The sequence below is a fragment of the Colius striatus genome, chromosome 5 (assembly GCF_028858725.1).
Source record: "Colius striatus isolate bColStr4 chromosome 5, bColStr4.1.hap1, whole genome shotgun sequence".
Classification (NCBI taxonomy): domain Eukaryota; kingdom Metazoa; phylum Chordata; class Aves; order Coliiformes; family Coliidae; genus Colius; species Colius striatus.
In genome coordinates, this window is record NC_084763.1 from 23,846,972 (window position 1) to 23,871,148 (window position 24,177).

General features: G+C 38.3%; 1 protein-coding gene across 3 annotated transcripts in view; it reads left to right on the forward strand.

The window, feature by feature from the left end:
- Positions 1-4,803: 4,803 nt before the first annotated feature.
- SKAP2 (src kinase associated phosphoprotein 2) overlaps positions 4,804-24,177 on the forward strand; it is a 116,368-nt gene continuing 96,994 nt past the window's right edge. The window contains exons 1-3 of one of the 3 annotated variants that reach the window (XM_061996495.1): positions 4,804-5,083; positions 15,986-16,091; positions 18,366-18,391. In XM_061996495.1, the coding sequence (XP_061852479.1) occupies positions 5,035-5,083; positions 15,986-16,091; positions 18,366-18,391 (181 nt within the window). In that variant the 5' untranslated portion in view covers positions 4,804-5,034. Of the gene's footprint in view, positions 5,084-15,985; positions 16,092-18,365; positions 18,392-23,924; positions 23,962-24,177 lie in introns of those variants that run through there. The other 2 variants (XM_061996497.1, XM_061996498.1) reach the window with 2 other exon arrangements.

Here is a 24,177-nt window from a genome sequence, read left to right on the forward strand (position 1 = left end):
ATAAAAGGCTAAAAAACCAAGACAGAACACTAAATTTAGATTAGAGGTGACCTAGATTTTCATTTCACCTACCTTTCAAAGAATGATGAAGTTTAGCATTTACTTCTGGAGAATCCAACAGGCTGTTTATAGATGAATTGTTCCAAAATTCATTGCTCTAAAATATTCATTAGATGGTGAAGTTATAAATGAGGTAAAGAAAAAATTATATATGTTCTAATTGTTAGATCCAGTCAAACAGAGCTCCTCTCCCTACTTCCTTCCTAAAAACATGTTCAACTGCAGAAAACCTAACAAGGGCACATATATACATCTTGAAGAGGAGAAATAGGGAGAGGAAGAATCTTTATGTCTTTAGTATTTAATTTTAGGACTAAGAACGAAGGACTAGATATGAATGGTAACAAATGGATTTAGTATGAGCTGAAATCTTGCAGCTCTTTATTCAGTAGGTTGTGTCCACACTTCATTGGAACTATCTGCACGATGAGTAGCAAAGGTCATCTTCTGTGATACTTATGGAGTTATCTTTGGCTTACCTTCACAGACTTTAGTAAGACAGAATGTCCACTGAAATCTTGCTCCTGTGCCAAAACTAACCTTCAGGATGTTCCATTTGAATCATTCCAGATGGAGAATCACCTCAAAACAGGATCTCAGTCAAACTCTGAACCAAAGCCTTTATCTGATGAGTTTTCTTAATAATTTTTTTTTTAAACAAGATGCTAAACATGATGAGATAGAAAATATTTTTGGCCTAATACAATTATGGATAACTCGCAATTGTATACAAACCAACAGATGCCCAGATAAAAAGAAATGCTTATGCAAAAAATATTTCCCATAGCATGTAATGCTTAGAAAACATCATTCAAAGTTATAGTTCTTTTCTTTCCAGAGGTAATTCTTAGGCAAAATCAGACATTGCTGGAATATATTCCAAGCACAGAAAAGGAAGAATTATGCTCCACATTTGTAAAGGCGAAGACTTCAGCACCAAAAATGAGAGTTTTGAAGGCTGAGCAGGTAGCTGTGATATGGTGCATAACAAATGATCTAGGAGACTATTCTCAATCCTTGTCAGCTCAGCATCTCTCTGTGGTCATATAACTTGGTAAACATGGAGTGGGAAGAGAGTGAGTTGTGTTTCTTGACTTTTTTTTTTTAAGCCTGTTGAGAACTGCTACTCTCAGGCTGAGGCCTCAAAATGACAGGCTTACAGAAAGGATCATTCAGAGAAAGACAGTACCAACCTGGGAAGCACTCTCTAAGTGTAAGGTCACATTCAGAAAGAAAAGTACATCAATTTTGTATCTCAGAACATGAAACAGTGACACTAAAGTCTTCAAACTGTGTAGAAAAAAGGTTGCTGGGGCAATTTTTCATCATATAAACTAATGAAGAAACAAGCACACGGTGCTCAAAACTTTTACAGTCTGAGTACATTTTAGTTCCATTTGTGATCAAAGCATCCCATAAATTGGTGTGTTCAGCTCACGTTTGATGAGCTGATTTCAATGGGCCATGTTTCCACATGCAACCCAACCAAGCAAACAATATTTGAATGCTTCTGATTTTGTTTCTGTATAAACTGCTTTTAAGAGGATAGCAAAATAGGAAGCTTTCATGGAGATGGATGTTGAATAGAACCGAACACACCAAATTTCAATGAGTTGTTAGATGAAGTACTAGCTCTTCATTGTGCTTCAAAGTTATTTTTGAAAACTTATTCTCAAAACAACTGCTGTGATGTCCTCAATGTATCTCTGCCTGTGAGGAAATAATTTTAATTCCAGCAGTAGTAGCAAATCCTAAGAAAACTTTAATGTTGTTTTGCCAGAGGACAAAGGGTTCAGAGTGTGTTTTTCCACTGTAGGAGGCACCACAGCTTTTCCTCACTGCAGCAACTGCAGCCAAAATGCATAAAGAGCATATTTAGAACACTGTCATCCAACAACATATTTTTGAGATTTTTTAAACCCAGAAGTTTTTGTGTTTCTTTATAAAGAAAGTGCTTCTGTAAAGAAAGTCTGTGTTCCTTCCGTTTAGCAGCTACATGTGCACGCCAGAAACCTTCGCCGACTACTGTTTAATGTAATTAAATAATTAAGAAAATATAAAGATTCTGATTATTGACTAGTTATTTTGTTTTGGATCTGTTAAAAGAAGACAGACAGCCAACAGAATGAAAAGATGAGAACACAGAGCAGCCTCAACAAGGCCGTTGCTGCCTGTACAAAACAGTCCAGGGAGCATGCACTCTAATCCAATCAGTTGTCTATTAAAGGACGTAAGCAGCAGCTGCACACAGGTCCCATTTCCTTCTTCTCCTAGAATCTAAGTTTTAAAAGCATGGCTGCAGAAAAGTGGAGCATTTAATGGAAAAATGCTGGATTTCCCAGTACTGGATGTATCAGATTTCTTCAGGGGGGTTAGGTGGTGCTCCTTTGAATGGGAAACTGTCCTTCTGACAGTGGTGTTACTGTACCCTCTCTGCAGATTCAGGTAGGCTATTCCTCCTGAACTCCCTGTTTTTGTGGCTCTCCCCACACAGAAGGACAATAAACTTCTGTGTGCTCCCTGCAGTGGCATTGCTACCCACACATCAAGAGTCCTGATCTATGGGCCTGATTAGGCAAAGCGGCGTGACTGGTTTCGATGAGCTGTGGAATCCTCAGAAACCAGGCTGAAATGGTGCTGAAGCCAGACTTGTTTCAATGAAGGAGTCTGTTTTGAATTATGCTTCCTATTAGTGGTAGATTTAAAAATTAGAGAACTATAAGTAAATCTGGAACTTAACAAGTCTTAAAATAGGTCTGGGTCACAAATCTTGCCAACTGTGTGACAGGCTGGTCTTCAGTGCAAGGTCTTTAAAGAAAAACGTCAGTAGAAAAAAACAGTGACTAGATTATAGGCAGTGGGAAATAATAAAGGTAAGTTATTATTTCTTCTCCTTTTATGTTCTGAAACTCAGAGAAAGCTCACACAAATGGTAAACATATGGAATGAATTATCAGGAAAAGTGATCTCAAAACAAAGACTACAACAGAGTTCAAGTGACACCCTTGACTCATTTCTGGGACAGACATGGATGGAGCCATAAAGTCAATACAAGAAAGCAGGATTACAATTAACCTGAAAAAGGGCAAGTAAATTAGACTACAAGCTATTTTCCTGCTCCTTATGGCAGTTTCCCAAGACCTCACATCTGAAATGTGTAATTCAACAGAAGCCTAAAGAGCCCTCCTTGCCAACTACAGACAAATTAATCAAACATGTTCTTGTAACAGAAGAGTACTAGGTATTTATACAAAGAGGCAAGATCTATTTATACACATATGCATGCAGATGCATGTGCATGTTTATTTTGAAATTTGATAACTAACATAAAAGTCATTTCACAACATTATACAGGTCAGTTAGTTAACTGCTTGAGTTTCAGTCAAGATGGCCATAAAATCAGGTAATAAAGCTGCAATGCTTTGAAAACCCAGATGTATTTGAAATGAGTTGTTCCATGTAATTAAAAGAGATGTGAGAGGTCAGGAGAACAATACTGTCTCACACCATGTCTACATTGCAGACTTCAGCTGGCACAGCTACATCAAGCAGCAGTATGAAACTGGTTAATAGCTGCCCGACACAGCTGTACTGTCAGCTGTGCCACAAGTGTTAATATAATTACACTGGTACAAAGCTGAAATTTCGTAACTCCCTTTCGTTGCTATTTTTCTACAGCAGTATGACACACAGATGTGCTAACCCAACTGCAAGTCTAATGCAGATTTCCTGTAGTAATGACGTAGCCAAAATTACCCACGTTGCAGAAGCACATGCTAACAGTTTACTTTTAGTGTTTCTACGCTAAACGTATTACATCACTGATGTGCTCCAAACACATGTGACTAGTGATTTGGGGGGGAAAAAGTAAAACAACCTGCCCTATAACCAGAACTTCTACACAGTCCTTGCAGCAGCCCAGCTTTCTTGCTTAGGAGGTAGCATCTCTTTTTACGTCTGCCCACTATACACTGATGATAATACCAACAAACCCGCTCCCGCTGCTTCACTTTCCATCTCTTATTTCACCGCATGCCTCATGTAAACATGTAATTTCCTCCTCTCACGTATATATTCCTCTCGTGTACATGTCATCTCCTCGCTCCCCAGCTTGCTTTTGTCAGCTGCAACCACTAGGACATCGGCAGAGCCGTGGAGTGAGATCAGGCTGCGGCGGGCTATCCCAAACTCTAGTAGTAATGACGGGCGCTCTGTTATCCCAAACCCAGCCACTGGGGATGACCGCAGGCCAAGGAAGATGGAGAACCAGCAGGGCCTTGATGAATGCCAGGTCTGACAGGCTCCCTTATTCCCTCAGCAGCGCTATCCTGCCCACTAAAAGGCGAGCTAAGGTCAGTAGCGAGCTCCGAATAAGAGCTGGAAAGATATCTCGCATTAGTCCGCTCTTACAGCCAGCTACGCCAAACCCGCACAACCTCCGCCTGCGGCCGCCTCGCCTTGGCTTGGGCGGGGCAATCAGTGGGCCAACCAGAGAGCAACTTCCGGGCATCCGCGCCCAGCAGGCAACCCCTCGTGGACTTCGGGGCGGAGGCGAGCTGGCGACTAACGCCCAGCGCCATATTCGCTTCTGGCAAGAGAGTCGGGCCTGCACGGTGCCCTCACGCAAAATGGCTGCCGGCAGTGGTCACGTGGTGGGCAATCCCACGCGGCGGGGTCGGTGCCAGCGGGGGGAGTATAAATACCGCGAGGGGGAGGGAGCGCCTGCGCGGCGCTAGCGGGTGGGGAAGCGCCACGGAGCCCTGCCCCCGCGGCAGCAAGCCACGCCCCCGTGGCAGCAAGCCACGCCCCCGCGGCAGCAAGCCACGCCCCCGCGGCTCGAGGCCTTGTCGTGGCGGCCGAGGGGCGGGGCCTTCGTTTCCTTCCCCGGCGGGGCCGAGTCGAACTGAGCAGCCCCGCCCCGGCCCGCCCTGTCCCGCCCGCCCGGTGTCCCCGGCTGCCCCCGCCGCCCTCAGCATGCACGGTGCGCCCGACATCCCCGAGGAGGTCTGCAGCCTCCTGGCAGGTAAGGCTGGCCGCCGGCGGGCAGGGAAGAGGGAGGGCTTCCCGGGAGGCGGGCGGTGAGCGGGGCGGAGGGGAGGCAGAGGGGGGCGGGCCGGCGGGGGGGTGTGACAGGCTGGGGTGTGCGGGCGGGGGAGGCGCCCATGGGGCCGCAGCCGCGGAGCAACGCTGCGCAGCGGGCGCTGGTTAGTTAATTGCACTTCGTGGATTCGGGAGTTCCCTGCCCCCGCCATTTCATCTTCCCCGGGTACTTCCTCCCTTCGCGGCGCCGTGCCGCGGTTCCCTTTCCCGCGGCTGCTGGGAGCGTCCGAAATAAGGAAGCGGAGAGGTGTGTCTGCCGTTGCCGGCGCGGCCAGGCGCTCGCAGCCCTCCCGCGGATACACGTGTGTGGCCGGGCCCGGGCGTCACGGCGGCCCCGCGGCCCCTGTTTCTGACTACGGAGCCATCCGGTAACAGTTTCTCCCCGTCACCGTGTCAGTGGCCCGGCAAGCACTGCCGGGACTTAAACCCCGCTTCCCCGCTGAACAGCTGAGGCAGATGTCATCGAAGTGACTGAATCGCTGGCAGGTTGTCACATCAATCAGATACACCTGACTGTGACAGCCCTTGCTCTTTAGGGACACGTTGGAGCAGAAAAACGAGATGATTTGTCACCATGGAAAGTTACCAGCGGTAGTGTTACTAGAGACTTAAAAATACCAGTGATGTGTTTTTGTGTTCAAGACATGTATTTAATTTTTTAAAAAAACCTTTATTTTTTTCTGTCCATTAAAGCAAATTGTACTTCCTCACTTTGGGATTTCATTTATCTTAATGCAAAACTCATGAAAGGCTTTACTGTTCTGCAACAATTTCAATTTCAGTGGGAGAACTTCCGTTTCTGCTACGGGAAGTTGCATAGCTCTAAGACATTCAGATTACAGGTGCTTTTCAACATCTTCCCTCTGAAATGGAGTAATCAGTTAGATGGAGAAGCATCTGCTAGAATCTAGTGTAGCTCATCACATTTGGAGACTGCTCTTTTTAAAAACGTTTCTATTGTGAAAGTTAATGCTTGAAACATTGCTCTTAACCAGTGTCTTCTCATCCTTAAAGCACTTCTGCCAACTATTTAGTGTTTTTCTTAGTACTGTTTCTAACTACATTATTGGCGGATCATGCCATCTGTAGTAAAATCTGCATAAAAAGCTACCAGGAGAAAATAAAGCTTTTGTGTATTTCTGCTTATGGAATCAATTCTTTAAAAAAAAAATAGAGACCCTTTCCAAACTCTGATAGTTTCTCTGCTACTACTGTATTCTGTATCTTGTGATCACCTGAAGACTCTGTGTGTGGTTTTTTTTTTTTTTAGAGATATTGTCACTGGGTGAAGCTGATCTTGAAATTCAAAAATGTTTCAAGTGCTTTATGATTTTTTGGGAAGCAGTGTGGGATGCAGATGTCAGCATTCCAGACTGTGGTGTTGTTTTGGGGTTTTTTTGGTTTTTTTTTTTTTTTTTTTTTCACATAGTGTCTCATTTTCACAACTTGTTCTTATCTTTATCCAATTTTCCATGGAAGGAATGATATAAGGATTTGTATTTTGAAATGAAACTGACAACACCTATGTTCCCTCAAGGAAATATGTTTTTTCAGAGTCACTATGATCAACAACTCAAGTTACACACAGATGTTTGTGCAGTGTTTACAGCTTCAGCTTTTATGGAAGAAAAGGTGGTTTCATTTGTGCTCTCTATAGAATGATCCTTGGTTTATTGTTATCACAACATAAATGCTACATAATACATCTACAACTGTAATGGTAATATTTTCAACTTAATTTGCATTCACATGCACTTTTGTTTTGGGACTCAATGCAAAATAAGGTTAACACTTTTTAGTTTTATGACAACCTAATTATGAAGTGAACAGAAATCCAGTGGAACAACTAATAGTTTGTAAATTTCTTATTTGTGGAATTATCAAAGGGAAACAATGTAAGGATAATTATGTTTATAGAAAAAAATCAATAATCTGCCTACTCTTTTTAAAAGTATAGCATTACTTGCTACAGTTTGTGTATGTTAACCTGTCCTCCTATTAAAAACATTTTTTAGGTTACCAGTCAAGTGCATGACAGAAAGTACAGTAATTCAGACTGTATGAGCATCCTTTCACCAATACCTTTAGGTTCTGGTAATCTTTAATTCTATAGTCTCCTGCTTCTTTTTGCTTAAACTATTCATGTAGTGAAGATGTATGGTAATGGAGGAAGGAAGGGAGTACTGTAATATCTTTACTATTCATTAAGCAACTCTTACACAATACAAAGACTGCAGTGAATAGATAGTTATTAATTTCTGCATGCTCTTCTATGAGGATGCTTCTTAATATATTATATTAATGGCTCACAAGTATTGATTCAGCACCTCTTTGAGATGAGGGAATATTGTTTTCCCGTTGGTAAAATTAGAGTAATAAACAAGATGTGATCTGAGGTTGCAAAAAATAATCAATGTTGGAACAGGATTAGAATTCAAATTTACCTGCCTCCACGCTGTGCCGCTTTCTCTAGAAAATAATGTGAGTTCAATGTCTGTATTCAGTGGCCATTAAGAGTGCCAGGCACTTCATTTAAGGTTGTGTTGAGAACATGCAGTTAATGTCTATCAATAAGCACCTTTTTTTTTTTTAGCCTGGTATTCACATAGCAGTGAGGCAGTGACAGATAGAAAATCTCAGAAATATTGTGCTTTTCCTCCTCTACTTAGTCTTTTTCCCTACTGTTTCCAACTTCTGCAACAAGTGGAGGAACGATCATAAGGATTTTCTTATCTCTGCTTGGCTTTGATTGATTGTTGGAGTATTGTCCATCTGCTATGCGGAACAAGTAGGTGTCCTACTGGAAAACATAACCAAATGCTCCCATAGTTAAACATGGTGATAATGGGAATAAACACACCTGGGGATGAATTAAAGTCGCACAGGAAACTTTTGGACTTGTGAGTGCTTTAGTTTGAACCTAAACAATAATATATCTTTAACACAAAAACAAATTCTGTCACATGTGCCGGCAGGGTCATTATAGTTGCATGTCAGTGGTGCTGAAATATTCCAGGCAGATGCACAGCTTGTGCTTGGGGCTAGCTGCTTTGGTTGGAAACTGGAGGAAAAGCTCTTTCTGTAAAGCTGAAGGGAAAGGTCAGTGTGGTGATGAGCTTATTGCAGAGGATTGTTGGCATTTCACAGTCCCATCCTCTCTTCTCTGACTTGTTCAAGTGTTTAGAGGGAAACACTGGAGACAGAAACAGGGTCCTCTGGTCGTGACTTGGACTTCTAGTGGGAGGAATTATGTTGCTCTCTTATCTCCCTCCTTACACCTGGAAGGTGTGTGGTAGTGTATGTAACTCCTTTATTCTCTACCTATGTCTCTATGCTTTATAGATGATGCTTGAGATTTTGGAACTTAGTGAAGGAAGCCCAGTCCCATCATGACTTTTCTTCTTTTGAAAATATATCCTCTGCTGTGTTTATACATTGAGGATCTTTGTTACTTGTTTGGGTTTTTTTCTTCCTGTCAAGTCAGTATTCGTTGCGTAGATTATTGGAGACCTGCTCGTTTTTATTTTTCCTTACTCTTTGATGCATGCTCTGAGTTTTGGCTTATCCATAGCTGAGAAGGATTTTGGAGGCTGCTTCTTCCCCAGAAGCTTACTATTTCTCCTCTACTATAAATCATCTTGATTTTTTTTTTTTTTTGTAATGGAGACTTAGTTAGAGGAGTCCAGAATTCTTTATTTTTAAAGATTTTGGTGATGTCATGATCATCAGATATGTATATCATTTATATTTTTTCCCTACTATCTTCATGATACCTGTCACTATAGTAAGGGTCCTGTTGCTTTTTTAGATTCAGTTTTCCTTTCATTCTTTGCAATATTTCCAGTTTGAATCTGCTGAATTCATATTTTAAAAGTTACAAAGACTTTTACTACAAAAATAGAATAAAACTCTTTCTCTTGTTCATGTGGAAACTTACAGCTAGTCCCAAATCCATTTCCCTTTTTATATCAAACAAAACCCCAAAACAAAACAGAAAACAATGTTCTCGCCCTTCACTATCTCCACTCAGATGTTAATTCCATTTGTTTTAAATGCTTAGTTGTAATGTCCAAGTAGCCTTTTTTTTTTTTCAAGTGTGTTCCCTCAAATTTGTTCTTCAAATTAATATTGTTTCCCACTTGTTTAGTTGCATTCTGGAAATAGTATGCAGAAGAGGCAAGGTAAGAAAACTACAAGATAGTGGATCCAGTGCATGAGTTTATTTTTGTTTACCTTTTATTTTTGGGCATTGCAGTAGTTAAATTTACTCCTGATACGCAGAAAACCAACTGTCCTCCTTTGACCCCTTGTCAGCTGCTGCTGGATTTGCTTCTTACATTCCTGTCAGAGGAAAAGCCACCCGGGTACAATGTAGCTCTTCTTCATTGACTGGTTCAATGTTAAAAGTGTATTGTTGTTTTAAGACTTTACTCTTTGTTTTAGAATATTATTTTCACATTTCCAAGGTCCTTGTTGAAAAATCCATCTTTACAAGATAAACCACAGTGATTATTGTGGGCATCTTATAAGTAGACATGTGTTTACAGCTTTAGTAATATATATATTTAAATAGTAATGGGGTAAGAATAGAAACAGTGAGGTGAAAAAAAAAGCAGAGAGGCATTCCTGGTAAGAAATAATCTCCAGTGATTGGAAACATAGTTCAATTGTCTCTGCCATAAATTTGAGAGTAAGTGTCTTATATGGGTGATAAAAATGGCATAAGCTATTTTTTATATACTCATTAGTCACTTAGTTTGTCTTTTTCAATTAACGCGGAGTCTATCTTTCTCATCTGACTGAGTTTACGTTTCTTTCAGAATCATATGTCAACAGACCACAATGGATGCAGCATAATATGGCATACAGTGTAAATCTTTAGGTTAATCCTTAACATTTTTTATTACAGTTCATTTAGAATCACTTTGTAACTTGATCTTGATTTGTACTGTGTGGTTTTATGCTTATATATGTTACAGCTTGATATTTTCTCACCTCTTTAATGTAGAGAGAGGATGCTCAAATACTCAGCCAATGAGATTAGATATATCTTGAGATTAGATGTCCTTGATTATAATAGTGTTTTTCCTTTAAATTCTTAAAACAGGTGTCTTATCTGCTCACTTCATTTGAGGCATCTTAGCAGTTTGGGTGTACTTCTGCTTTCTAAATAACTATTGAAACTGTTGAGCATCAACTTTTTTTACAATACTTGCTCTGTATGTGTTGACATAGCAAGACAGCCATGCTTTTGGGGATTTAAAGTATAGCAGTTTCTAAAGGCAGTCCTTTGCAGGACTTGGCGCTGAAAGGAATGCTCACTTACTTGTTAGGCTGGATCAGTGTGGTATTTTTAGTCATCTTGGAGTGTCAGTCACTTTTAGTTTACATCATATGTTCTCTTTATGTATAAGTATATATAATTAAAAAGACAATTTAGCAGACTCTGGAGAGGGACTTTTAAATATTCTTGGTAAGAAAAAGGGAGAACTGAAGCAAAATCCTCAAATGCTTCTTGATTCAAGAGGACAAGCAAGCACAGATACTGCATTAACTTGTCTTCAGACCTGTTCCCTGCTAATGAATTGCACAAAAACTTTTAAATTAAAATAATTAATTGCTTTCTAATGCCAATCAATGTAAAGCTGAAAGATCCATGGCAATCTATTTAATGTTGGTCATCTGTGGATGATGTGCGTGCATGAATATGCCAAGCTTGCAACTACCTTCCAAAATTCTCTGGCCTGCCTTCCCAAATTCACTGTCTTGCAGCCTGCTTCTGGCTCTCTCAGTCCTTGCAGAGGAGACAGCTGGGAGAAGGCTGTTGGCTGGAGGAACTGTTCTGTTGACCTGTCATTCCTTCCTTGTGTCACTGGCAGCGCATCCACCAGGTGACCCCATGCAAGTGTCACTTGTCACATGATGGATGCGTGTTCAGCCCTGAAACGGGAGCCTGCATTCTCCTTGGGTCATGGGCAGGGAGCTACGTGCATGCCCTGCCATATGAATGGAAGCATGCTATCTCACTGCTGGTTTATAATTGTTCTCTGCCCTTGGAATAGCACGAACTCATTAAGTGATGAAGTGACTGTTTTGTATTACGACAGACAACATTTTGGTTATCTACAGAAGGATAGGAGAAAGGAAGACCAGGGCAGAGTCTTTGACTGCCTCTATGAGAGTCTGTTTGGCCTACCCTGATGCAAAAATGAGGTAGTTCTTTCCTAAATATGTTTGTTTATTAAGTGCAACTTACAGTCATGATATTAAACCCTGTAAACAACACAAATGCTCTGATTTGTTATGATTAGCACTCTTTAACACAGAAATTGCTTTGGGTTAAAAATTTACAGCATTCTTGAAAAATAATATCTGCATAGTTTCAGCCTTCATTAAAGTAAATAGCCCTAAAGACTTAAAACAATGAAAAACTTGCAGTGTATCTGTTTATAATCATAGAAGTATGGCAAACCACAAAGTGTTGTAACAGTGAAAAGCAACATAAATCATAACCCTTTTCCTTGTAAAAGGAATGTACATGAAAATGAGATTAAAATGACTTTTCAGCTTTTGACAGTGGTATGAAATGGCAATGAAGTTTTGAACTATATGAGCTGGATGAAGTGGACAGAGCTAGACTGTAGTGTGACTTACTTTTTCTAGTCAGTTTATAACCTATATTGACAGAGCAATTTGTGAGTGGATTGTATCAATCAAATCTTTCAGTTCAGCAATAATGGTTTATTTCTAGGGACAATTTCTCTGTGGCATGGTTCAAAGTTAAAATCATGAGTTCTAAGAAACAGAGCAACAAATAAGTGTATTCAATCTGTCAGGCAGTCTTAGACACAGGCTTTAAAAAAAGCTAAGAGGTGCTGAATAGATTTCTGAAGTGTATTTCCCAAAAAATGTTAGTATTTTCAATGGAAACAGCTGAGAATCTGCAATGTGTGGTACTAAATAGCTGCTTAGTTTTAGAAACAAACACGTTTTGGAAATTTTGTTTGCTCTGTCGTAACTGATTAGTAAAAGAGCTTTTAAGTCAGAAATCAGTTCAAAGAGGTTTGGGTTTTTTTTTTTTAATTATCTTTTATTACTTTTTAAATTCCATAATGGACCAGTTGCTACTGTGGCATGAAACAAACATGTTTGCAACCTAGTGTTTGTTGTTAGTGGCTTTACACTTTCCTTTTCTGTATGGCATTAAACTAGCAGAGGAGAGAGCAAATTTTGGATCATCCTGGCAAAGGAAGAGGGACTAGAATAGTGGTGAGAAATGGGCGAATTTTGCTGCTCCTGGGTCTGAAGTACGAGTCTTGCATCTGTCATTCTGAAGTCTTGAGTTCTGTTCTCATTCCAAAGTAAATAACTTTGTGGAATGTCATAAAAATTGCATGGCTGTTTTCTTAAGGGTAGCAAGGAGATGAGCCCAACTTAAAAAACTTTCTTCTAGTCCAGAGGAGCTTAGGATAGGTTATTTGTCTCATGTATTTGGCACATCATGGATGGATTTATAATGCTAGATCAAAAGATGGCTTGAGCAAGATACCTACTCACAGTTACACAGAATGTTATATAAGAAATCTAAGATACAGAAATATGTAATTTTCAAACAAACTACTTTTGTAGCATCCTGTAAGATTATATCAGGTCTGAGTATATATGATATATGAGTATATCAGGTCTGTCTGATATATGAGTATATCCGGTCTGTCTTCATATTTTGGGATTGTGATGAATTGAGCTATGTGCTTTCTCTGGGTGTATGGAAGTACTTGTATTCCATGATGAGTACAATGCCTTCTGTTTGTGGATACCTAAACTCAGAGCACTTGTTTTACAGTCTCTCAGGAGATGATAGCCATCCCAGGGATGTCTATAACTGCTGCTGTTGTTCAGAAGCAACAACCTTGTGTATACTTTGTATACTTGCTCTCTTTCTCCTTTGCTTCTCTCCTCCAAATCATTTATCTACTTATACTGAGAATAAATGGAGCAACATCAGTGCAGGGCCACCAAGATGATCAAGGGTATAGAACATCTTTCATAGGAGGAAAGACTGTGGGAACTGGGGCTGTTTAGTCTGGAGAAGAGGAGATTGAGCGGTGATCTTATTAACATTTATAAATATCTAAAGGGTGGGTGTCAGGAGGTTGGGACATCCTTCTTTTCTATAGTAGCTAGCAACAGGACAAGGGGTAATGGGATGAAGCTGGAACACAAAAAGTTCCACTTAAACATAAGAAAAAACTATTTCACCGTGAGTGTGACAGAGCAGTGGCACAGACTGCCCAGAGGGGTTGTGGAGCCTCCTTCCTTGGAGATCTTCAAGACCCACCTGGACATGTTCCTATGTGACCTGATCTAGGTGAACCTGCTTCTGCAGGAGGGTTGGACTAGATGATCTCTAAGGATCCCTGCCAACCCCTACCATTCTATGATTCTATGATTGTATGATCTACTTCTGTCCTGTTCTTCCACAGCTGAAAATTCCATGTTAGATCTACTTCTGATGTCCAAGCTTTTCCAGAAAGGAAGAGGTTCTGTCAGCAGTGTAGTCCTAAAATTTTTCATATCTATAGTGTATTTTAAGTCAGAAGTGGTAATTCTTGTTTATGGTAATTCTTACGAAAATCAACTTGGTTTCTCTTCCCTATATAACTCCTTAATTATCTTATCACAATATTTCTATTTGAAAAAGCTTTAACAGTCAGCCAAAAGCTGAGATGGCACAGTTCTCAGATGAGTTTTGAGCTTTTCCATGAAGTAAAGAAGCCTGGTGAGTTTAAAGGAAGACTTCTGAAGCAATTTTCTGGGATTAATTAGTATCCAAAATTACTGTGCACGCACTGCACCTTTTTTATAAAGGTGACTAATTCCTCAAAACTTTTGAATGTTGCTGCCTAGGTAGAACTTTGAAGCTGCTGACTAGTTTTTGAAAGAAATATGTAAAACTATGAAGGAACAAAGATTTAATCAGCCCATCTCTCGCAGAATGAAAAGTTGTTCTGTACTAGAAAATCCTGTTGGGTTTCATTGGGGAAAAAAGCTATTGATGATTTTGTGCTTTGCCCTCAGGAGGAAAAGTATCATTTTTTTGACCTAAATTTTGTGGTTGGTCAATGTCTTTGAATTGTTGAATCCTCATTTGCTTGCTTGATCGGCAATTTCAATCATTGGAATTAATGAAAAGGTATAAATTTCCTGTGGGCTAGGACAGAATGTTTCTAGGGATGCTTGGTGTACAGCATAGAGGCTGTTGGGGGTGTGTCTGGAGGATTCATTAATACACGTTAAGTGCCTTTCCTTCTGTCCTTTTAAAGAAGGAATGCCATAGAGTGTGGGTCTTGTCGTCATTGTGTCCCTGTCATCCCCCTTGCCTTCAGAAGCGTTTGGAAAATGTAATGGGGAAGCTTCTCTGTCTTATGGGGACTGGAAACTCTAAGATACTGTAGGAAAAAAAAGATTGCCACACTTCATGAAGACGGCAATCTAAGCATCTAAATAATGATCTGGTAAATTACTTGGAAAGAACAACATCTTTATAATAGTTATGCTGTTTTCTCAAGGAGTAACTTTTGACTGAATTTGTTTTCTTGCGGCCTGTAACATAAAGTGGGATAAGTTTCTGTTGAACTTCTATAAAGAAAAAACCAGGCAATTTTTTCGGTTAGGATATCTGCAGTAAATATTCACTTAATGTTTTAAAATGTAAACTTTTGCATGTAAACATTTGAGTACTTAAATTACAGTTATGTATTTCTGTATGAAGATGGAACATATAATCTGATTTGAAAAGTTACAGGATTAAAGTAGTGCTATCTATGTCCATTTGCATCTACACAGTTTGAGCCAAACTACATATGTGTATGGGGGGTGGAAAGGCACAGTGTGAGAGTGTATTTATATATGCTTTCCTCTGTTCAACGAACAGTTATTATCTATACAGCTGAGAAATGGAAGTTAAGAAGCAGGATTTTTTTAATGGTATTTTACTTTTAAATTTTCAGGATAATCGTATATTGATTGATTGCTGTAAGAAACTTTTACAATTAGGTTTCGTGACTGTTTTTGTTAGTCAGGAAAAAGTTACTGATTCCTATGGAAAGGATATTTACGAAGAACCGTGGTAACTTCTAGGGAAGGCCTTGGTTCTACATGGCTATATTAATGTATCATCTGTATAAGAATGGAAAAAACATACTGCAGGTTAAAGCCTTAGTTTGTGATTCTACAAGTGTGGGTATGCTTAACTTCAAGTACACACTTGAGCTTGACTCCTTTGATATGATTACCGTGCCTACCTAATTGTTTGCAGGATTAAGTCTCTGAGTATGAACGTTTAGTCAAATAGGATGTTCAGAGGCAATGTGAGAACACTTGAAAATACTGTAACCAGCGAGTGACCTGTATTAGTAGCTTTGTAGGCATTACTGCTGAAATAATGAATTACTCAACCATTTTTGTAACTTGAACTTCTAAAATAACATGGAAGTAATACATGCATAAAGAAAATTTGTTTTAGCTTTGTCCCTTACTTTAGGTTATGGAAAGTAATTGTTATAGTACTACAATTTATTAGGACTTATATGGCATAATTAAGTGAGCAAGACTCAAATGTCACCATAGGATTTGCTATGCTAAGCATAAGTAGATCAGAGAACAAATGTATTCCATTTAGACTCTGAAAAGTCTGTTAGCTATACTATGTGTAGGCCTGAAAATAATTTCTTATTTTTTCCACAGTATCACAACAAACTCATTACAACAGTATTTGTTGGTGAGATGGTGGTTTTTGTGTAATTTTCTTTTCTTCTTTATTTAGATGTTGACACATTTATTTCCCAAACACTAAAAGGAGAAAGTCTGTCCAAGAAAGCTAGAGAAAAAAGAGAAGTTCTTCTTAAGAAGATAAAAGATATTAAGGCAAGGTAAATGTGCTTCATGGCTCTAATATATTACAAAGTCACTTACTAATAGCTTAGGTTTTTAGTCTTTCAGTAACCATTAGCAATATTTACAATTAAAAAAAAATCTATTTACTTCCTGATTTTGTTCAGTAATCTGCATGGGTTCAAGTCTTTGTGTCTTTCTTGAAGCTGCCACAAGAAATGGGAAAATACGGATTTGTCCTATTTGAATTGCTGTAATATTCTGAACTTTGACTGCAAGCTGTTTGAATAGAGCTTGCACTCACCTCTGCTTTGATAAGATCCACTAAAACACAAGAAATATGCATTGGGAATATGAATGAGCTTTCTGTTGTCATATGACCATATGTAAACCAGCATAATTCAGTACCGACCTTATCTTACTGTGTATTTTGTCGTTTAGCTCTGTCTCAGTGCTAAAATAGTGAAGTACTCTGACAGACAAACAGAGGACTGGGGTTTTTGTGGTTTTAGTTTTTTAATATCAGGTATGATTTGAGCCACTGTTCTAATAATGGTTTAATTTCAGTCATCTAAAGACATTTGGCTGCAGTTTGATTTGTGCTTCAGAATTTTTCTTTGCAAAATCTCTTTTCTTACAACTCTAATCAGCTGGGATATGATACTTGCTATTCATTTCCCATTGTTGTTTCCAAAGTGTTTTTCTACTGATCACTCCTGTGTGATATCTCCTAACCTTTTCTTTGACATGCTTCTGCCTCTGTGGCAACTTGTTTACAATTTCAAAGAAAGCAGAGTCATCTGATGAGGGCATCATTCTTTGTATCATACTAACTTTGGGAAGACAAGATGTGTCCCAAAATCTTGTAATGTGAAGATCTGTGTGCTGTTCATTCAGCCTGTAAATGCTTAGGGAATAAGTTTTCCATTTATTAATTTGAAGACCAGAATTTTCTTTCTATTTTTTTTGTGCTTTCCCTTGTGGGTTATTGACCTAACTGGGACTGTACAGATGACTTGCAGATACAGCACTTTTGACTTTTTTTCTTTATTTTTATGACTCAGATGTATTTTTTGGCATGATGAAATATCAAAGGAGGGAACCTGCATCTATTAGCACAGTTGATGCTGAATCCTTGGCCATTCACTTACATGATGCCATGATTTCATATCTTATTTTTAATTCCTTCCTCATCTTCTGTAATATTATTCACCATTAACAGTGTTTTGCTTTTCATGCAGGCTACAAAATACATACACATTACAGTCATCTCTGATTTTTTTTTTTTTTCCCAAATCCCGCTTATCAGGCTGTACGTAACTATTACTGCCACTTGCCTTGCAGGGTTTCTTAGATCTGACCTTTTTTATCTGTTTGCATTTCTCAGTTTCTTATTGTTAGACCTTTCCTTTCTGTTCTGCTTATTACTTGTAAGCATGTCCTTACTGACTAACCTGATAACATGCACTTCAGCTTACTGTCCATAAAGATGGTCATAGTAGCTGTGTTTTATTTTTCAGTTATTTCTGGTGAAGTCCTTTTCACATGAACTCTATGCCATGCATGCTTCTTGAGAAACCATTTTACATAACTCTGTCCTCATTATTTATCTTTATACACCAAAGTGTATCCTATGATTATTTTTATTTCCAAAATAGCAAGATTTAGCCCTGAAGAAACGTTTTTTCCCCCCTCTGAGTTAATAGAATTGGTTATTTAGGCATTAAGTTGAAGCCTTCTTATTTGAAAGTTATTTTAAAAAAAGTAGATATGCATACACTTTTTAATTTCTGGTTAATTGCTAAAAAAGGTATTATTTAAAAAAAAGTATTTAAAAATATTACTCTTTTAAAAAAATTTGGTTTTCATAAATTATTGCAACTAAAAGCACTATTTGTGGATTATTTTTTTTTCCTGCCAACCTATTGTGTTATTTAAACTATGCTTATTGGCTTTTACTTGTGCACACTGAAATATATTAACATTTAGAAGGTTTACTGAAAGATGCTTTTGATGTTTATACCTTAAGATACATGAGTAGATGTGTATTCCTAGAAAAAGCTGCTGAGTTTGGTTTTGTTCAAGTCTTGATTGAAGTGAGTGGGGATTCTTTCAACTGCAAAGGCAAAAGAAAAAAACCTGATTCAGTATTTCGGCCCAAGTTAAAGACTTTGTCATTACCAAGGAAAACTTGCAGCGCTAAGTTTCAACCTCAAAACTTGTCGGGAACTTGTAATCGTTCGAAGCAGTATTCTGGGTGGTGGGTTTGCAAGCGCGCATTGCTTGACGCTACCGTTTTCTTGTCTTCGCAGTTACCCGCGGGAGCTGCAGGACAGAGGTAAGTCCCGCGGCCGCTCCCGGGTGTCCACGCCGCTCCGCGGGCGGCCGCGCGGCCGAGGGGAACGGCGCCCCCTGCCGAGAGCCGGCACCCGAGCGCCCCCGCCGGCCCGCTCCCGCGCAACCAGCGCGAAGACCCGCGTCCCCTTCCCTGCAGTGAACGCGGCTGAGAACGCCTGCAGAGGGAAAGATTGCTTTTGAAATGTAGTTCAGAATTAAATATAAATGGAACTTGTTATGTCTGGCATAATTAGCAAGAGCATAGCGTTGTGAAGGACTGTGTGCTACAGGTTGTTTTTTAATCAAAGGAAATGTATGCAAAGCAGCCTGCTTAGGAGATAAAATTTATTAGAGATAACTTATTTCAGCCTTTTTTTCTTAACACAGAAAAAGTCCTCAATTCCATAGTGATGTTTCTTTAACCTTTTAACAGGATCATCTAGTGACAATATGATATTGGCTTTCGATCCACACTGAATGAATGTTTTCATAGTGCAGCGGGAGCCCAGACCTTCAGTTGGAGAGGAGATGATTTAGTGTGCGAGTAATGAAAACTGAAGTGTGGGTTATCTATTGTCTTCTAGTGGAGTTAAAACAAAGCTGCAGAGTTCAGTTTAGAGAAGACTGAAGAGTTTGTTGCTACAGTGTTCTGTTCTGTAACTAAACCTGGAAGAGCTCTTATTTCCATGATGCTAATTCTTGAGGTCGTGACCTATAGCCTGTAGATGCTGGTATGAGGGTCACAGTGTGAGGTCAAAAGAGCCTATGAAAAGCTTTGCTTTTTGCAGTGGTTGAAGAGCTGTCTGTTTCTGGACAAGGAGGCTCAAATGTGAAGGCTACAGTATTCCTTCTGATAAAGTGAAAATAGGAAAGTGGTATTAGGCAAGTAATGTTATAAAAAAATCACATCACGTTCATACGTTTCTCATCTCTAACTCAAGTTGTGTAGCCTTAACAGCTCAACTCAAAGAGAAAATATAGTTTAAAACTTCCCAAAAATTACCAAGATTCTGTAAACTTGAACTATGGGATTATTTAGTAACTAGTTTTAGTACAGTATTTATTTTTTTAGCACTCTTACTGAAGTTAAAATGTAGATTCCTTCTTTTCCACTGTCCAACAGAACTAAGGAGGGAAAAGCCATATGTGATTTTTATTAAGCAAATGACTGACATGAAATTAGGTGGGATGATTGTTTCATTGTAAATGCATCTAACTTTCTAGAGAGAGTATTTTTGAAGATCTAATAACTTTCTGATACTGTGACTCTCTAATAAACATGAGAATTTCTACAGAGAGCAGAGTTTGCATTTAGTGGTTTGCTTTTTTTGAATGTAAAGAAAATTCTAGGCTACTTACTTTCTTCATTGACAATTTAATTCAGTTTCTTTTATGATTCAAAAATTCTAATAAAGATGAGATTTCATTATCTCCAGCAAAGTGGATTATTTAATTGATACAGTCTGTAATTGTTACTGTAATTTGCTCTGATTTATGTGAAAATTGTATTCAATCTTATTTTAAAGAAGGATATATATTTTCTAAATCCATACAATGTGTCTCTTTGGTTCAGATTGTAGAACTATGTACAGATAGCGAAGCTTGTGAACGCTTTAGTTTGCTTTCAGAGGGCTCTGCAGTTATACTGTTACTTTCTGTAAGCAAGGATAAATTTCTCCAAATTTATGCGCATTTACATGCGTAAACAAAAAATTAGTGAGAAGTAGGAGCCTGCACTTATTGGCAAAATATTCAAGGGAATGGAATTTGGTGATATGGGTTATTGGTATCATTTCCAGAGTTCAAGAAATATGTGCTAAACTTTGTTTGGTTGTGTCATTCTTCCTTTAGGCCTGTACAAATTAGGCATGACTTCTGTAGGTGTAGAACAAAGGCCCTACATGGAGGTAAGCAGTCATATTCTTGGCCAGCTAGTAGTGCAGTGAGGCAGTGGCAGCAGCTGTTTGAGATCAGCATTTGTGCCCATTTGTACCTCTGTGCACACATAGACATTTGAAAAAAGATTAAAAACTGAATTTGCTGTGATAGTCAGATGTGGTCCTGTTTATGCTCACTCTAGAGAAACAGGGAAAGAAAGGAGCGATGGAAGCTTAAATGTGGAAACTACACAAATAAACTAGAAAGAACAAAAACAACTATGCAAGTTTAAACTTTGTATTTACTGTTCTTTGTTTTATAGTGTCAGTTTCTCTAAATTTTAAAATGCAAATAAACTATTTTAAATTATTGTAGCTGAAAGGTGAAGAATGATTCATACTATTTGCCATATTACTATTATATATTAATTATCCCACAACATTAATTATCATATTATATCAGCCATTTTCAAAAGTTATACAGGAAATATATGAATTTTGAAGACTTTGGTCTTCCAAACAGCAACTCTATTGGCTTTTGAGTTGTTCCACAAGTGTGCTTTGTGGGCATCAGCTTGTCAGTCCACGGTCTTTTGTCATCGTCTGTTCTTGAAGTTCCACTAGCTTTGCATGTAGTGACTAGTCAGTTTGACCAAGGTATATTGTGAGCTCATGTTGTATGGACTTTGGCCACTAGCATACAGAATCTTACCTTCCATAAAGATAAATCAAAGAGGCTTAAAAGAAGACTAAAAAAAATCCTGAAGAGCACAAGTAGAATCAGACTCCTTAAAATAAAATCATCTGTGTGGATATCTCTAACTGTCAGGAAGTATGTATGTACTTCTTTGCCACCAGGTTGATGAACTTTAGGACTTTCTTGCATATTTTTAGAGAGAAGCTTTCTTATGTTGTCAGGTCAGTAAAATAGCAAAAGCATCTTTTGTGTCTACATACTGCAAATATGAAACTTCTTAGGGAAAGTGAGTACATGTGAAAATTAAATACATTACATTTGTTGTACAGGAAAATATTTAATTCTGATATGTAATGGGTTATCTGGTTTTACACTGAGTTTTATGCTGATGTGTAATGTTGAATTAGGGCAAAGTAAGTGTGTGTTGTTATAAGCAAAAATGTACCATTATGTTAATACCCAAACCACTAATGTTTTCAAAATTTTTATTTTTATTTACTAAGTTATTGAACATTTATTATATTGATTTTATCTTTAAATTAAATAACTCCATAGAAATGTATTTTTCTCTTAGGCACAGCTGCTTTTTTTTTTTCCTTTTCATTTGGAATATTTTACTCTTCATCTAAGCAGTTTAAGCAAAACAAAATGCTATAGTCACATTCCAAGTGACCTGTCCTAGATCTTAAAATTGGGAAGGAACTTGAAAACTAAGAACTTTTGTGCAGATTGCATTTATTTTTTAATAAGACATTTTCCACCAAGGATATAAAAGTCTGGACCTTGTAAAAGATTTTGAATTAATACAGTTTTTGGCATTTCTCTGTTTTGAGAGTAATTGAATCAATACCCTTGCTGCCAAAATGTTTAGTTAAAAGAACCTTGGTTTCAATTTATGCTAAAAATAGTGCTAAAGTTGGCAGAAGCACTATAAGCTGTAGAAACTGTACTTCTGTTTGAATCTCACTCACCATCTGTTATTTGCATTTATTTTAGTTAATAAATAATATATTTTAATATATTTGTAGTCACTTTCGTGAAAAGACTTTGGCTCAGTGTTGAAAGTGAGACACAAAAAGTGTTATCCAAATCAAGTCATAATATGGGAATTTGCAGAACAAGTTCTTCATAAAGCACTCAGTGCACCTTATATCTGACCTGCAGTATGTATCTTTACCACTATTTGTGTGGAAAAGTATCAGATGACATTTGTCTACTAGTTTTTGATCTAAAAGCTGATGAAGGTCCACTTTCATTTTAATTTCACTGTAGTATAATGGAAGATAAACCTCTGTCTCTAGAACATCGCTGTTCTTGTGATGTAATTCTTGAGAGCACCTATAGGAGACCTTTAAATGACTCAGATGCCTCTTTGCCTCTTGGCAGAGCAGTGAGTATCTAGAGCCTGAGTCATCTGCTTCCTGGAAATAGTCAAGCTGATAGAGTAGCACTAAATGCAACGTCTTTGTATTTTCTAGTTGTGGAGTGTTTTTCTGTTTTGTGTGGAGATGATGTTTCCTTTTTTGTCTCTATGTTGTTTTTCAGGAAATGGCAGCAGGTCATCAGAACTGCATGTGGATGCAAGTTCTGTATTTTAACTCACTTGCACTTTCAAATACATCATTAGTATTTAACCATAAGTGGGAAAGATATGGCTTAGTTGTTACATATTCCTTTGAGGATCATCATGACTTATTTCTGGAGAGACCATCAGATGCATTATAAGTGTGCCAAATGTCCTTGAAATCTGGATGATTTCATTGTAAGCAAGTAACTGTCCCTTTCAGCCACATGCATCTGTTAGCTGTGAAATGTCCATGCCAAGTGCAATTTCAAGACACAGCCACCAGTGCAGCACACAGTAGTCTTATCCTGATGCATATTATTAGAATGAGAGACAAGTAAAAGTCAGCAAGTAAAAGTTGCGTTCTTTCTTGCTCGAAGCATATTTGCTTACAAATCTAATGCTGTTTCAGTAGTGTTTTAACAAACAAGCTGCTAAAGAATTCCTACTTGACCTGTGCAAAACAAGCCATTAAAAACTACCATGTTAATATAAGACTTCTCAGGAATAAATATGTTAGAGCAGATTGCATGGCAAAGCATACATAGAGAAAGTAGCTGTCAGAAGAACTCAGTCTTGCAAGACAACTGGTAGATCTGCAGCTATCAATGGGTTAAAGCATACCTTGAAAGGTGCCAGCTTGAAAGCAACTTTGTCTAGTTATTTCTGTAAAAAACTCTAGTGAAAACCTTATGTTGATCTGCCTGATCTCTTCATCCAGTCCTTTGTTTGGTGGGTGCTTACCACAGCAGAGATTGGACAGGAGAAAGTGATTTCAACTTGCTGTGACTTGAGACCTTCCAAAAAGGCAAGAAGCAGGGTGCTTTGACCTGCATGTCTTTTTATTTTTGTGAGTTGTTTTATTTCTCTTATACTTGGGCAATTTTAATGTATTGCTCTGTCTAAACATTTTTAGAAATACATTGAAAGTGTTTAGTGATCTGAGGATGTTAGCTAGCAAGTGTCTCAGTGGCATTGGCTGACACATCTTGCTTGCTTCTTTTTTAAATTTAGTGGTGGAAGCAGTATCTTTAATGCTTAGGAGTTCATTACTATAATCACACTGTTGCAGAAGAAAAGATATTCTGGGGTGAAAAAAGGCTGGATTTTAAAAAACTGGATTCTTATAAAGTGATAGTGTCCTGTTAATTATATGCAGCTTGTTCTACCTAAAATCTGTTGGAAAGCTTGAGAATGGGAAGTAGGGACTGAAGTGCAATCCTTGTTACAATGAGGAGAGTTTGTTTTATGCTCTATTCTTGATGTGATACACTTACTCTTTGGTATGCATTATTTCGTAAATCAATAAATAAGCTCTAATGGAAAAGGGAGCATTTAATAAAGATAGACATTGTATGGGGTTTTTGTTTAGTTTTTTTTTTGGTTTTTACAGATAACATAACATATTGATTCTGCTATCAAACCTTTAAGAGGTTAGTTTAAATTGCAGAAACTGGAGAATAAGTTCAGTTCATGTACACACTTTTGTTATTGTTGTAACTGTTAACTGTCTGCTGTTAATTAAACTTTTTAAACTTCAAGATAAATCATACCATATTCTGAGGAAACAAAAAACTATATTAATTAGCATCAATTCCTTAACTATCCTTGTGACTACATAACAGGAACACATTCATGGCATTTCTTTG